This window comes from Cyprinodon tularosa, unplaced genomic scaffold (assembly GCF_016077235.1).
Source record: "Cyprinodon tularosa strain WSP-4 unplaced genomic scaffold, ASM1607723v1 ctg98, whole genome shotgun sequence".
In the NCBI taxonomy this organism is placed as follows: domain Eukaryota; kingdom Metazoa; phylum Chordata; class Actinopteri; order Cyprinodontiformes; family Cyprinodontidae; genus Cyprinodon; species Cyprinodon tularosa.
This window is the reverse complement of record NW_024039762.1, coordinates 69,200-84,570: the sequence shown is the minus strand read 5'-3', so window position 1 is coordinate 84,570 and position 15,371 is coordinate 69,200. Positions and strand designations below refer to the sequence as shown.

At 39.1% G+C, this 15,371-nt stretch overlaps 1 protein-coding gene across 1 annotated transcript; it reads left to right on the top strand.

The window, feature by feature from the left end:
- Positions 1-2,111: 2,111 nt before the first annotated feature.
- On the top strand, positions 2,112-10,250 carry LOC119777089 (cytochrome P450 2J2-like). The gene is made up of 9 exons (XM_038275876.1): positions 2,112-2,414; positions 2,699-2,861; positions 4,343-4,492; positions 4,581-4,741; positions 4,807-4,983; positions 7,925-8,066; positions 8,170-8,357; positions 8,458-8,599; positions 9,339-10,250. The coding sequence occupies exons 1-9, from the start codon at positions 2,232-2,234 to the stop codon at positions 9,512-9,514; spliced, it is 1,482 nt and encodes a 493-aa protein (XP_038131804.1). The 5' UTR covers positions 2,112-2,231; the 3' UTR covers positions 9,515-10,250.
- Positions 10,251-15,371: the final 5,121 nt, after the last annotated feature.

Sequence of the window (15,371 nt, the reverse complement as noted above, 5' to 3'; positions counted from 1 at the left end):
TATATGTTTCAGTGTATTGACCTTTCAAAATAAAAGCACTTCTGCACATTCATAAGTACGCAGTACTTCTTAAAGACAGAAGATTTGTGACAATGAGTATAATAAAAGCTGCACACATTTTGTTAAACTGCTGAGATGTCTTTTTGTCTTGGTTTCACTGCTTTTGTGGTCCAATAAACTTTATTTGCTCTTGTCATTATTGAGGAAATAATATCAGCAAGCTTTACAAGGCCAAGAATATACATATACATTAATTATTTTTGCCCAAAATTTACCACTTTAAATGTTCACTGTCTTAAGAATAACTTGAGTTGAATTTGAATATGAAAAATATTGATAAAGGATAAAAACTTAAAAGGCAGTTAAATCCATCCCCCCCAAACACCAGACATCCTTTAGATGTTGGTTTTTAGGCTGAACCTGGTTGGTCCGTCATAGTCTTGATTTAGTCCAGAAATACTTGTTGAAAATTGGGCTGTTTGTTTGGTCTGATTTTGTCCCACTTTAGTTAAATAAACCAAACGAAACCAAACACTGCATTCACTAAGCTACTGGACTGCATCACAGATATAAAGCAGTGGCTGTCACAGAAATTTTTGCACTTAAACAACAGCAAAACCGAATGCGGTTTGTTTGGTTCTCCATCAATTTCAAATGTTCTCACCACAAACTCCAGCAATCTAGCCCCCCTTTTTAAATGTCATGTCAAAAATCTCGGTGTAACATTTGATAATGGGCTCAAATTTGACAAACAGATTAGCTCCATTGTCAGCTCGAGCTTTTTCCAGCTCCGTCTTTTGGCCAAAGTCAAGTCCTCTCTCAATCCGCAGGATCCTTAGAAGGCAATCCATGCTTTCATTAGTTCAAGACTGGACTACTGCAATGCCCTTTACGTTGGCCTCAGTCAGTCAACAATTTCTCGTCTGCAACTTGTGCAGAACGCTGCTGCCCGATTTTTAACAAACACATCCAGACGTGAACACATTAATCCTGTGCTGTCGTCACTCCACTGGCTTCCAGTCCGTTTTAGAATCGATTTTAAACTTCTGCTGTTTATTTTTAACGCCATCTATGGCTTTGCCCCCTCTTACTTGTCTAAAATTTTAACTTTCCGCAATTGTGGCAGAGCTTTACGCTCCTCGGGTCAGCTTCTGCTAGAGGTCACTAGGTCAAGACTCAAACAGTGGGGCGATCGTTCTTTTGCCGTCGCTGCTCCCAGGCTGTGGAACAAACTACCCCCTGATATCCGCACCACTACTGACCTCAGCCTTTTTAAAAAAAAAAAAGCTTAAAACCCACTTTTTTAAATTAGCTTTTTAATTCTGACCACTACAGCACTTTTAATTGTATCTTGTATGTTTTTATATGTGTTATGTATTGTTTTTATGGCTTTGTTGTAAAGCACTTTGGGTACCATTTGGCTATTGTAAAGGGCTATACAAGTAAATTTGATTTGACTTTGATTTGAAATAATAAGACATTCAAAAGATGTTGCAAAACCACTTTTCAAAGTCTTTTCTTTTTTTTTCTTTTTTTCTTTTTTTTTTTTTAGACTTTTCAAAGTCTTTTCAACGATCTGAAAATTTCAACCAAATGCAGACATTGTTTTGACCTGAATCATGTTATATTTTCAACGTCTTTTCAAGAAAGTTTTGTCTGGTGGGATGTCCTGCTGACTGAAGTCTTCTTTTAAAAATATAGATATAAAAATAGATTATTGAAATATGTCTTCCTCATATAATGTAAGTGTATTTGGCATTGGCATTGGTCCACTAGTACACTAATTAAATTCTTCTGTAAATGTAAAAAACAATAATAAAAATTACTGGAAACTGATGGGATGGTGTGTCATTATTCAGATCACGGTTATTCATTTGGAAAAAAAATATTTTAATTTTGCTTGTTGCAAAGCTTTGGTATGGTAAATCCATATAAAATACATGCAAGCTGGAGTTGTGATTGTGTTAAAATAATTAAGTTGAATAATGACATTTTAATTACCTTTATGCATTCTTGCAGCTGTCTGGAAAAATGTTTAACCCTGCCCTCGTTTCTTTCTCTCAATGTCTCCAGAGAGGAATCCAGTATTACATAACGCTCTCTCTCGTTGCTGGGGTATTTTGTTCCTGTTATCTGCATTTCTGTTTAAGCAGACCTTACACACAGTCCATCCAGCCTGAACAAGGCCAGTTTTTATTTCTTAGCAGGGCTGTTTTAAATATTTCTTCGACATGATTTTCCAAGCTCTTTTGGACTGCATGGACTTTACTGGCTGGCTTCTGTTAGGGTTTGTTCTGCTGTTGATATTAGATGTTGTCAAAAACGGAAGGCCTCCTAACTTTCCACCGGGACCCTGGGCTGCGCCTCTTGTAGGAAATCTCCTCACTCCGCTGGACTTCAAAACAATGGAGAAGGTAAAAGCCAGAATATTTTTTTAAAAGAATGCGCATGTATGGGAATGTCACTGAATGTTATTGTGTAGAACTTCAGAGCAGATTTCATGCTTTTAATCCCATGGAGGTAAATCACACAGCAGTGTTGACCACATTTTTTTCAACTTCAAATGTTTCCTGAAACCAAATCTAATAATTAATATTTAACATAAATCGTTTATAATTATTTTAACATTCAACAGCTGTTCTTTTTTTATTTCAGTCATCTTTAGACCAAGATTTCCCTCAATCTTTGTTACATACAGGTTGCAAAGGAGTACGGTCCTGTGTTCAGTGTGAGGAAAGGCAGTGAGAGGCTGGTGTTTGTTTCAGGGCACAAGATGGTTAAAGAAGCTCTTGTCAACCAGTTGGACAGCTTTGTTGATCGCCCGATTGTTCCTCTTTTTCACGTTGTCTTCAAAGGCCTAGGTGAGTGCTAAAATGCTGCTTTTAAACCATATCATTCTATCCTACTTTAAGAAATTGTTGCCTTCGGTCCATTACCCTGCAAACTTGTTGCTCTGCTGAAAAATTAATCTATCAAGTAAATACAGAAATAGTTTGCAGTTTCCTTTGCTTGTGTTTTTGTCTGTTAGTTAAATTTTTGTCTTTGCTTGCCTAATTTTGCGTATGCACTCCTCTTTTTATTTGAAGTGCATTTATGCATTTGCAGCACATTTGCATCCATTAGGCCTGGTAGATTATGCATGAGAGCTGTAAATATTAACATTATTTTCTTTAAGATGAAGAATTACAACATAGCTTCATTAGAGCAAGAAAAGTGTTTCGTAAGATAAGGGAGAAATGTTTGGGAAGCTGCAACCAATCTGAACTCTGTTTGGAATCTCTTCACTTGTCAAACTCTAGAAAGTATTGGAGCTGCTTTCTGTGGATAAGGTTGGACAATATAGTGGATAGTTCTTTTTGTTTTTTCCTTTAGAAAGTTGAGGGGAGTGGCAGCCTAGTGGTTAGAAGGGGTGTAAATCACACCCATCATGGCGATTTGATTCAGCATCAATTTCCTGACCCCAACAATTCGATTATTTTCAATACTCAAGAGTACACCACAATGCCATACGATTTGATTAATCGGAGAGAAAAAAAATTTCACCCTACAGGCTAGACAATGTTTCAAATTTGAAATAATTCAATGAAAGCTGTAACATCGTCATGCATTTTATTTAAGAAACAACAGCAAATAACAGAAGTAGAAAAGTTGTACTACACCTAGGCCTATGAAAACATTATTCACAGAAAGATAATACCTCTGTGTATATTCTGAAAGGCCTTGCATTAAAAAAAAGAAGGGTAGTGGCTAAAGGAAGCAAGGTAGGAGGGTAAAATAGGTTTAGCGCCACCTCAGCCTGGGAGTAAGGATTACGTCCAGGACCAAATGGATAAAAATAGACCGGAGGGGAAAAAAACATGAACCAAACATGAAAACATCTTGCAGACGTCTCGATGCATCGGATCGTCGGCTGTTGGATCAATGCATCAATACAAAACGATTATTATTTACACCCCTAGCGTTTGGGGCACAGGGCTTGGAATCCTTAAGGTTGTGTGTTGTGAAACCCACTCCCACAGACCAATCTGCCAATCTGGGTCTCTGAGCAAGACCCTTAACCCCCGATTACTTTCCAGGTGCTGCACAGTGGCAGCCCACTGCTCCCCAAAGGGGATGAGTTAAATGCAGAGAGCTAATTTCTCAATTATGAGATCAATAAAGTTCAATTTATGATTTATTTTATTTATTTATTTCTGATTACATTCAGGTCAGTGCAGGTATAGCCATAAGTCCATGCTTCCTTAACCAACAGTTAACTGGAGCTGTAAAATATCCTCTCTGTGTTTGCATCCCAGCTAGCAAAGCTAGAAAGAATGCGTTCATTGTTTTATTAATGTCACAGGTATAGCTCTCAGTAATGGCTACTTGTGGAAGAAGCAGAGGAAGTTTGCCAACACTCACTTACGCTACTTTGGAGAGGGCCAAAAATCTCTAGAAAGGTATATTGAAGTCGAAGCTCTCTTTCTTTGTGAAGCCTTCAAAGATGAGCAAGGTAAGTTGACGTTTACTAAAATCAATAAAAATAAAAATTTCCAAAGAAAGATTTATGCTGATTTAAACTCAATTCTCAAATTTCTCAGGAAGGCCTTTTAATCCTCACTACACTTTAACAAATGCAGTGAGTAACATAATCTCCTCCGTGGTCTTTGGACATCGATTTGAATACTCAGATCCAAGCTTTCGAGAATTTCTGGAGCTGGACAATGAAGCTGTTATCCTGTCTGGTTCCCTTCGGGCTCAGGTATTGGAAAAGACACAATTTTTAGTTTTTGTGTGGCATGATCTGATAGTCTGTCCAATCAACAGCTGTTTGATGCCTTCCCTGGCCTGATGACGTACCTGCCCGGACCTCACCAGACTGTCCATTCCAACTACAGGAGGATTGTGAAGTTTTTGGAAAATGAAATTGAGAAACACAAAGAGGGCTGGAACCCGGATGATCCTCGAGATTATATCGACGTATACCTCTCAGAGATAGAAAAGGTGAAACATTCAAAAAAAAATACCAGACATGCGTCAAACAATTCTGTAAAATCAGGTCTGGGTCTGAAATTCTAAGACCTTCAATAATGAGTTAAAAATTGAGCTTGCAAACAATTTTATGTGTTAGTATTAATGGTTAGTATTGCACAAGGGCGTAGGTTTGATTTCAACTTTGGTAGGGACACTATTCTTCAGTTTCATTGGTCCTTTGCAAAAAATATGCATGCTCTTTTTTATGCTTAATGTGAGCTTCAGGGCTCATTTTGTTTAAAGAGAACAGCAGCATTTCTTGCTACATTAATACAAATTTTATAAGCACTACATGCACTAGATGCTGTTTATCAATATTTAAAGCATCACTGGCTCTGATGAATGTGGAATTAGACTTTTTCCACTTTGAAAAGGATTGCATTTAAATTTACCTGCGACTAAGACAGTGTCTGTTTAACCAAATATAGTCTTTAATATGTGGATTTATCCTGTGTTTTCTTCTGAAGATAGAGAATTGTGCAGAGGTAAACAGAGGTAAACCCCACTCTTATTTTTTTTTTTTAATCTAATATGCTCTCTCTGGATCATGCAAAATAATACATTCAAGGGACGGCAAATAAATGTATTGTATTTACATGTGCACTGGAACTAGAAGAGGAACTGACACTGAGCATTTAAAGTATTAATATTAGAAGTTGTACATCTGGGCTGTAGTTACTCTGTGTAGCTAATTTCATGTATTTTATCTATGGCTGAAACAATCATATTAACAAATTATTTAAATAATCCTGAACTAATTTAGTAATTGATTAATCGTTAACTGGAGTATAGGGCCACTAAAATGTGCCTTTAGCCGACAGAGTGACCCACTTAGAGCAGGAATTATACCAAGAATGTAAAAAAATATTAGCATTGAAAGGTAAAAAAAAAAAAAGTTTTTGTCTGTCAATATTCTCCATCCAGAACTCCTCCAAAGGAAACGTTTAAACGTTTCTGTTTCACCTGGTTTCATTTCATAAAAGATCTTCTTTAAGGAGCCTTTGGCTATCTGATTAAAAGATAAAATAAAAGAAATCCTAACGTTGTTAACTTACATTTCTCAAGTTCCACAAATAAAAAAACTCTCTCCTGCTTCTTTACAGAACTCCAATCAGAAGCTTTCGCCTGTTTTAGCATAGATAATTTTTTTTTAATTCGGACTAGTTTCGTAGCCCAATATTAATTTGTTTTAGCGTCTTTTTTTCCGCGCTCCAAGCACCCGCGCGCGCACACATACAGACTAGAAAACACGCAATCAGAAAGAGAGAAGGCGGAACTTAAGGCAGAATAATCAGAGAGTTAAACCGCGCAGCACAGTTGATGCGCTGCTATGTGAAAGGGACAGGAAAGAGCAGGCAGCTGCAGCTACCAGGCAGAGAAGCTGCGAGAGGAAAAGAAGCGGCTGCTGTATAGTAAATTATAAACATGTTGTTTACATCCAATTATTGGTAGGGACAAATAGGTCCGTTCCAAATGTTGGTAGGGACATGTCCCTATGGTCCCTATGCAAACCTACGCCCATGGTATTGCATGTGATCTAATAGGAGTGAGTGTCTTGATTCAAAAAATAGTGAGGAGAATCCTTTTAAAAAAAAAGTTGTGTGTGTGCCGCTGGCTGTAACTACGCAGAGAGGTAGAATCTTCAGGTTTGGCTCCATCTCCATTAGAACTGGAAATCGGTGACCAAGAAGAATCGAAGGTGCAGCTGATCTGTGAGCTGTCCTGGTAGGACTGAAATGGGAGGCCAATCATCCTGCTGATAGATGAATAACTTTTATGTTTTAGGACCATCTGAGATATTTGATGAAAATATAAAAATAATAAAATCCCTAACCCTAACCCTATTTTTTTATTTTAATTCAATTCAGTTTTTTTATATAGCGCCAAATTCCCAACACATGTCATCTCAAGGCACTTTACAGTTCAACAAGATCATACAATCAAATTGATTCAAAGTTTTCTATCTAAGGAAAACCAGTTGATTGCATTAACTCATTGCTTCATCCTGTTAACTTAAACATGATATTTTAAACCAGTGGTATGAAACGCCTCACTAGCATGTAGTCAAGCCTTGCTATGTGCATTATGCATACTTCATTATAAAGTTACAACTGTCTGTGCAGTCCTTGGTATAATAAGATTAAATCCTATTTTCTAATGCAGGAGGGGATTTAGGAAATTTGGGGCCCTAGACCAAGACAGGCAGGGGGCCCTCTGAACTGAGAAGACAACACATCAAACAGCCCCATTCTCCAGATAGAGAAATGTTAATAGAATAGACATCCATTATCTGTTCTAGGTTGTGTCCCTCTCTTCTTGTCCCTTTTCTTCTTGTTTTCCTCTCTATGTTTTGTACTCAGCTGACTTTTCATGCCGTCTCTAAAGGAATGAAAGATTTTTTCCAAGCACTAAGCTCACTTAGCTGATTGCTCCTTCCTGTGTTTCCAAATGTAAATAACCCAGTCCTTCTTTTCACTGTAGACAAGCCATGATCTGCTTATCTGTTCTCCATTTTTCATTTGGATGAAATAATAGCTGCATGAATCATGACAGCAGACAAGATAGAGGAGAGCAGGAGGCGGGGTTACCAATCTACTCGCTCTGGAGAGCAGAGTTCGCTGCTTTTAGCAGTTTCCAATGTCTCCAGTAGCAGAAAAAAATCGCTAAATTTGGAGCTAGCTTTTTTGAAATAAAAGTGCTAGAAGGTTCTGAAAAATTGCGAGACACGCTTAATATTGTGAGCAATCTGATGGCATTGTAGCGAAAGGATTTTTATCAAAAACATAATTAATGTGCACAAATAAGGAATAGTTGTAATAACCATACATGTAAACAGATGTAAACCTGGGGCCCTAGGCGACTGCCTAGTATTGCATATTGGTAAATATCCCCCTGTTCTAATGTCATGTAGAAAAAAGACGATCCCCTGGCCGGGTTCAACATTGAAACACTGGTGGTGTCCACCCTTGACCTCATCGAGGCTGGAACAGAATCAGCCGCCACCACGTTACGCTGGGCCCTTCTCTACATGTTGCATTACCCAGAGATACAGGGTGAGCTCATCATTATTCCAGAAATAAGAACTATCCCAGTGAAGGCTCAAAATGGTTTCTCATCTCAGTTGAGAGGCTTTTATTCTCTTTCTTCTTTTCTCAGAGAAGGTCCAAGCAGAGATAGACAGAGTGATTGGTCAGTCTCGTCAGCCCACTATGGCTGACAGGCCAAACATGCCCTATACTGATGCCGTCATCCATGAGGTACAAAGGATTGGAAATATCGTTCCCATGGGATTTCCTAAAATGGCCAGTAAAGACACAACACTGGGAGGCTACTTCATCCCTAAGGTGGGAGAATAAAAACCTAAACTCTACTAATTTTCTTTGAAGAAATTTGCTAATCATTTGTTTGCTTCTGATGTCTGAAACATGTTGTGTTCTGTTTTAGGGAACCAGTACCACCACAATCCTGTCTTCTGTGTTGTTTGATAAGAATGAGTGGGCGACTCCGGATGTCTTTAATCCTGAGCATTTCTTGGATTCAGAGGGAAAGTTTGTCAAAAGAGATGCTTTCTTGCCATTTTCAGCAGGTTGGTAACAAGTTGGTGAATTCAAAACTCCTGATATACTTGATATATATGCACACAATGGTGAGATGAGGGGGATTAGGGGTTCTCTCTGCTCCTCAAATCAAGGAACGGTACATTTCATGTGTTAGATCAATGCCACCTGTGATGCTAATCATGGCAAACAATTGTTGAACTTTGTTACTTGTGTTCAGTTTGTATAAAGAAAAAAAAAACGTAATCCAGTTTAACAGGTTGAACAGACTTAAATCCCAGATTCAAAGTGGAACAGAAGTCTAACTGTGTTTTTTCCTACAAAAAAATAAACTGTAAAAATATGTTTTATTCTTTCTTCTACAACATAGCCTGTCTGATTTTGGGTATTCAATTTCTTGGTAGGGGGTTAAACAAGAAAATCCTGCAAAACTGAAACTCAAAGATTGAACTCGAAGAGATATGGCTGCAGCTCAAAAAATGATTACACAATTAGTCAACACTTCCAAGTTACAGAAAATATTTAAGTAATTAAATCAGTGTCAGACATAATCATTGTTTTCTAGCATTTCCATAAAATGGAGATCAATGATTCTATCTAGCCACACGACAAAAAGCAAATTATATTTTTGTCTTATGTCTAGAAAATACGAAAACGTAGAACCGTTGCTGTCTACACATCTGTATGAACAAGCTCTAATTTACACTACTTATAAAAATAAACTGAAGGTATCAAGTAAAGCATATCCATTTTTTTTTTCCACTGCAGGTAAACGTATGTGTTTGGGGGAACATCTGGCCAAAATGGAGCTCTTCCTGTTTTTTTCAACTATGCTGCAGCGTTTCACCTTCGCTCCAGTTCCAGGAGAAATGCCCAGCATGGAGGGAGTAATGGGTTTCACTCATTCCCCTGAGGAGTACAGACTCCTGGCTGTTCCGCGTTGATGCCCCGACAGATTGCACATTTAATACATTCACTGAATGTGTTTTTAAATGCATTTTGAAAAAAAATGAATTTTGCATACATTTCTTTATTACACATACTTCTTTCCTGACTTGAAGTACTATTTTAATCTTAAATATCATGTTTGTGTAATCAGCGTGTTTGGGCTACATAATGAGGTCCATTAGTGACAGCATTGATGAAATAAATAATCATTTCAATATTATTCTAATCTACTTTTCCAAAAGTTTGATTCAATTTGGTGATGTAAAGACTTTGTAGAAATATTTAACCCTTGATCTTCTAATTGTTATTTGATATAATGACCTTTCTGAGCAGAACAAATTCAAAACACATTATTCTGACGGATCATGGATTTATTCATACATGTAAACTTGTGAAAGATTTATTCTTCATCTAGATTATAAATGAACTTTCATCCATGTTACCCAATCAGTTCTATAGATTAGATTCTATATCTTTAAATGACTCAGATTAAGTATTGCGTGACAAGACTGTTTAGCAGCCTGTAAAGTAATTCATCATGATTAGTATTTTGTGCCGTTTGCATTGTAATGACTGTATGTTTATTCTTAACGCTTTATGACCTATCATAGAGCAAACTCGCCAGGGCAGTTTTTTACATTTTCACATCCTGTAGAGACTTTTTTTTCAGCATTTCAATATGTAAGATATAATTACAACCCTTACATTTAATGTTATAACATTAACTGTGTTTAAAAAAAAGTATATTTCAACAAAAAAAAAAAAACAATATTAAAATGTGCTATTAACCAATAAAAAAATGAAAATCGTTTTTTGTTGTTCTGCACATATTTTTTTTTTAAATCCCAGCTCTACCCATAAATTGTTAAAAAAAACTTGCACAAAATAATTTCAAATCAGAGAAAATCTATCTGTAAAATGTACAATGTGATCCATTTAAGAATAAAAATTATATGTACTTCAAAATTAGATGTTTACAGTAGTGCAATTAAATCTTTCAGTGTACCAGATACAAAAAGAAAGTTCTCAGATAATGTTTAAACAACAGAAAGTGTTTTAAACAAAAAAAATAAAATATTTTCTTTTGTCCCTTTATTGAAACTTTTCAACAGATAAATACAAATTCAGATAATATTATTTATCAAGATGTCAGGGTTTGTGGATGTTGTAGTGGACCTGAATGCAGAGTAGAAGAAGCAGAGATTATTATTTGCTAAATTTAATGAAGAAGAAAAGAGAAAAAATCCATATTCCAGAACCAATTGACAAAAAAAAACTCAAGAACCAAAAAACTAGAAGACAAAGGGAGGAATAAAACAAAAGAATGAAGGCTGGATCCAGCAATGAGTAACTGAACAAGGCGTGTATATATGGCAGACACTAACAATGGGAGGATAAATTAGCTTATATGGGAGAAGGTGTAGACATAGTAACCAGAAGGAACTAAGAGGAAAGGAGAGAACACTAGCAAAGAATAACCACGGAAAAACAACAGGATCTAAATGTAACTAGAATAGAAATTTAATAAGGATAAAAGGGAATAAAACTAAATAAGGAATGACCAAGGGAAAACTAGAGGATAAGAGAAGGAACTGGAGATAACTGAAGCAATGGAAAACCTCCCCTAAATATAAGAGGAAGAATAACTATAACTAAAATTAGACCAAGTAATAAATAATACCAAAAATGTTTAAGAAAAGAGATCACAGGAAAAGCAAAACTAAGAAAACAAAAATGATCTAAATGCAAACTACATAGAACAAAACAAACCAAACTAGAAACCCCCAAAAGATAAAAACTTAAACGGCAACAAAATGTGAAATCATAACATAAGACACTAAAGACAAAGTGCAAAAACCTTAACCCTATTGATAATAAATTATTTGCAATACCGGAACCACAGACACAGATTAAAGATCAGTTTTGGCTCTGATCGGAGGAGCAGGTATAGATATTTTGACAGCTTCTGTCCACTATCAATTACAGAGCCATTTTACACGTTGCCTCCCACACAAAGTCGGTGCATTTCCCACACAGCCTGCACTTCCAGTGTCCCTGATGTTACGTCAGCAATGGCCACAGGGATGGTGCTGACAGGCCACATGTTGCAGACTTATCCTAAAGCCTGGAGGCTCAGCAGCTGCTGATCCATTTTTCCACAGAGCTCCTTGTGTAAAGAGGAGCTAGTTTTGACTCAGCCTTCCCCTCCCTATCCTGTTTTCCCTTTACAGAAGAATATCAACACAGATAAACAATAAACTGATAGAAATGAAAACAATATGCCATTTCAACTTACTTTTTCAAGGAGTTTTGTCATTTAAACAATTTAGGAAGGAAGATTTTTAGGTTTTAATTTGTGTTTATCCTAAATAAAGAGGTCTTTGAAAGTTTTAAACAGAACTAAAAATCAAAGTGAAATTATTGCAGGATACATTAAGTCATATTTACTCTTCCATCTTGTTTACATTTATCTGACCTTATCCCTTTAAGATTGATTAATCTGAAGCTCAGCTATTAATGCTGATTTTGGGAATTTTCACTTTCATTTACTTTATTCTATTCATCTCTCTATGTATATGTGCTGTATATATGTGTATATGTATGTGTATATTTCATGTGTGCATGTGTGTAGGTAATAAAAAAAAACTGTTTTCTCACCCCTCGTGGGGTGGTATGTGTCATCCTCAAGCTCGGGTCCTCTACCAGAGGCCTGGGAGTTTGAGGGTTCTGCGCAGTATCTTAGCTGTTCCTAGAACTGCGCTCTTCTGGACAGAGACCTCTGATGTTTTACCTGGAATCTGCTGTAGCCACTCTCCCAGTTTGGGGGTCACAGCCCCCAGTGATCCAATTACCACTGGCACCACTGCTGCTCTCACTTTCCACATCTTTTCTAGCTCCTCCTTCCGTCCTTGGTATTTCTCAAGCTTCTCGTGTTCTTTCTTCTTGATGTTGCTGTCGCTTGGGATTGCCACATCTATCACTACTGCCTTCTTCTGCTGTTTGTCAATCAACACGATGTCTGGTTGGTTAGCCATCACCTGTTTGTCAGTCTGGATCTTGAAGTCCCATAGGATCTTAGCTCGGTCATTCTCAACTACCTTAGGAGGTGTCTTCCATTTTGACCTTGGGACTTCCAGCCCATACTCATGGCAGATGTTCCTGTACACTATGACAGCTACCTGGTTGTGGCGTTCCATGTATGCACTTCCTGCCTGCATTTTACACCCCGCTGTTATGTGCTGTATTGTTTCAGAGGCATCTTTGCACAGTCTGCATCGGGGGTCCTGCCTGGTGTGGTAGACCCTGGCCTCTATTGATCTTGTACTGAGTGCCTGTTCTTGTGCTGCCATGATTAGTGCCTCTGTGCTGTCCTTCAGTCCAGCCTTTTCCAGCCACTGGTAGGATTTTTTGATATCAGCCACTTCTTCTATTTGTCTGTGGTACACGCCGTGCAGCGGCTTGTCCCTCCATGATGGTTCTCCTTCCTCTTTCTTGTCCTCACTTTTGGTTTTCTCCTGCCTGAGGTATTCACCAAGCCATTTGTCTTTGGGGGCCATCTTTCTGATGTACTCCTGGATCTTAGTTGTTTCATCGTGGACAGTGGTCTTGACACTCACTAGCCCTCGGCCTCCCTCACTACGCTTGGTGTACAGTCTCAGAGTGCTGGATTTGGGGTGGAACCCTCCATGCATTGTGAGGAGCTTTCTCGTCTTGATGTCAGTAGCCTCTATCTCCTCCTTTGGCCAGATTATTATACCAGCGGGGTATCTGATGACTGGTAGGGCATATGTGTTGATGGCTTGGATCTTGTTTTTCCCATTCAGCTGACTTTTCAGGACCTGCCTTACTCTTTGTAGGTATTTAGCTGTGGCAGTCTTTCTTGCCATCTCCTCGTGGTTTCCGTTAGCCTGTGGCACCCCAAGGTATTTGTAGCTGTCCTGAACATCTGTTATGTGGCCTTCTGGTAGTTCAACCCCCTCGGTTCTGATCATCTTCCCTCTCTTTGAGACCATGCGACCGCACTTGTCCAGTCCGAATGACATCCCAATGTCGTTGCTGTAGATCCTGGTAGTGTGGATCAGTGAGTCGATGTCTCGCTCACTCCTGGCATACAGCTTGATGTCATCCATGTAGAGGAGGTGACTGATGATTGTTCCGCTTCGGAATTGGTATCCGTAGCCAGTCTTTGTGATGATCTGGCTGAGGGGGTTCAGGCCTATGCAGAACAGCAGCGGGGATAGTGCATCACCCTGGTATATGCCGCACTTGATGGTGACTTGTGCTATTGGCTTTGCATTGGCTTCCAGACTTGTTTTCCACAGCTTCATTGAGTTCTTGATGAAGGCTATTAGAGTCCTGTTGATCTTGTACATTTCCAGGCATTCCAGTATCCATGTATGTGGCATTGAGTCATAGGCTTTCTTATAGTCAATCCAGGCAGTGCACAGATTTGTCTGCCTGGTCTTACAGTCTCGGGTGACTGCTCTATCCACTAGTAGCTGGTGTTTGGCTCCTCTGGTGTTTCTGCCTATTCACTTCTGGGAAGGGTGCATGTATTGAGCCATGTGCCTATTCATCTTAGCCGCTATGATGCCTGACAGGAGCTTCCATGTTGTACATAGGCAAGTTATTGGCCGGTAGTTGGATGGGGTTGTTCCCTTCTGCGGATCCTTCATGATCAGGATTGTCCATCCTTGGGTTAACCATTCTGGGTGGGTCCCATCCATCAGTAGTTGGTTCATTTGTGCTGCGAGGCGTGCATGAAGTGCGGTTAGTTTTTTCAGCCAGTAGGTGTGGATCATGTCAGGGCTGTCCAGCTCTTCATACCTGCCGCTCTTTCTTGGACATCTGCCATTGTAACGGTTACTGGTTCTTGTTCTGGGAGATTGCTGTGATCTGTTCTTAAATCTTCTAGCCACTGAGCATTGGTGTTGTGGGATGCCTCCTTCTCCCATATGTTTCTCCAGTACTGTTCAGTCTCAGCCCTGGGTGGATCTGATCTTGAATTACCCTGCCACTGTGAGTACACTTTGGATGGGTTGGTGGAGAACACCTGGTTTATTCTCCTGGCTTCTGCTTCTCCCTTGTATTTAGGCGGGTGGCCAGGGCGGCAAGTCTTTGTTTGGCAGTTTCCAGAGCCTCAGGAATCGACAGCTTGTTGTACTTAGGTAACCTCTTCCCTACACCTTTCTGCAGGTCTGAGAGCTGACTATCCTCTCTTCGTGTTGCCTTGATCTTGGCTTCCAGCCTTCTTCTCCATGGGGGCTCTGCTTTGTGGCCTGTGGTGTTTATCTTATAGCCAAGCATCTCTAGGATCACTGTAGCTGTGGCGTAGGTCAGCTCATTGGTCTCATTTATATCTTTAGTAGGGATAGTATGTAGTGCTGCATTTACATCTTCTAGAAGACTTTCAGAGGGTACTCTGTCACTTAGCCTTGGCAGTCTTGGTCGTCGTACTAGGGGATCCAGTTTCGTTATGATCTGCTGTCGCAGGTCAGCTGCCCTTACGTTTAGTGGCCTTGTTGTTGTTGGGGCTGGGGACCCAGTCTCTTTGTGTTGGGTTGATGATATTTCCCTACTGACTTGTTGTCCTGACTCCCCCTTGCCGCAGCATGTCAGTTGTACCTCGTCAATTTCTAGCTGTGATAGGAGCTGCCGTTTGCGGATGTTAGAACACTGAGTTAGTAGTTGTTTCTTTGTCAATGATGACAATGGTTGTTGGAGCTGCCATAATTCCCATAGTCTCTGCATGTAACCTCTCTCACTGGGGACGCTTGTATAGTAGCATTTCATCAGTACCAAGTTTTCCACTCTAGTCCATCTATGTCTTGTTCCAGTAGCCAATTTGTCATC

What these genes read in the sequence shown, in the direction of transcription:
- LOC119777089 (XM_038275876.1), top strand. Translation starts at nt 2,232, where the DNA reads ATGATTTTCCAAGCTCTTTTGGACTGCATGGACTTTACTGGCTGGCTT. An exon ending in CTGGTTCCCTTCGGGCTCAG is followed by an intron (nt 4,742 to 4,806) that starts GTATTGGAAAAG and finishes TCCAATCAACAG; the next exon opens with CTGTTTGATGCCTTCCCTGG. An exon ending in TTTCTTGCCATTTTCAGCAG is followed by an intron (nt 8,600 to 9,338) that starts GTTGGTAACAAG and finishes TTTCCACTGCAG; the next exon opens with GTAAACGTATGTGTTTGGGG.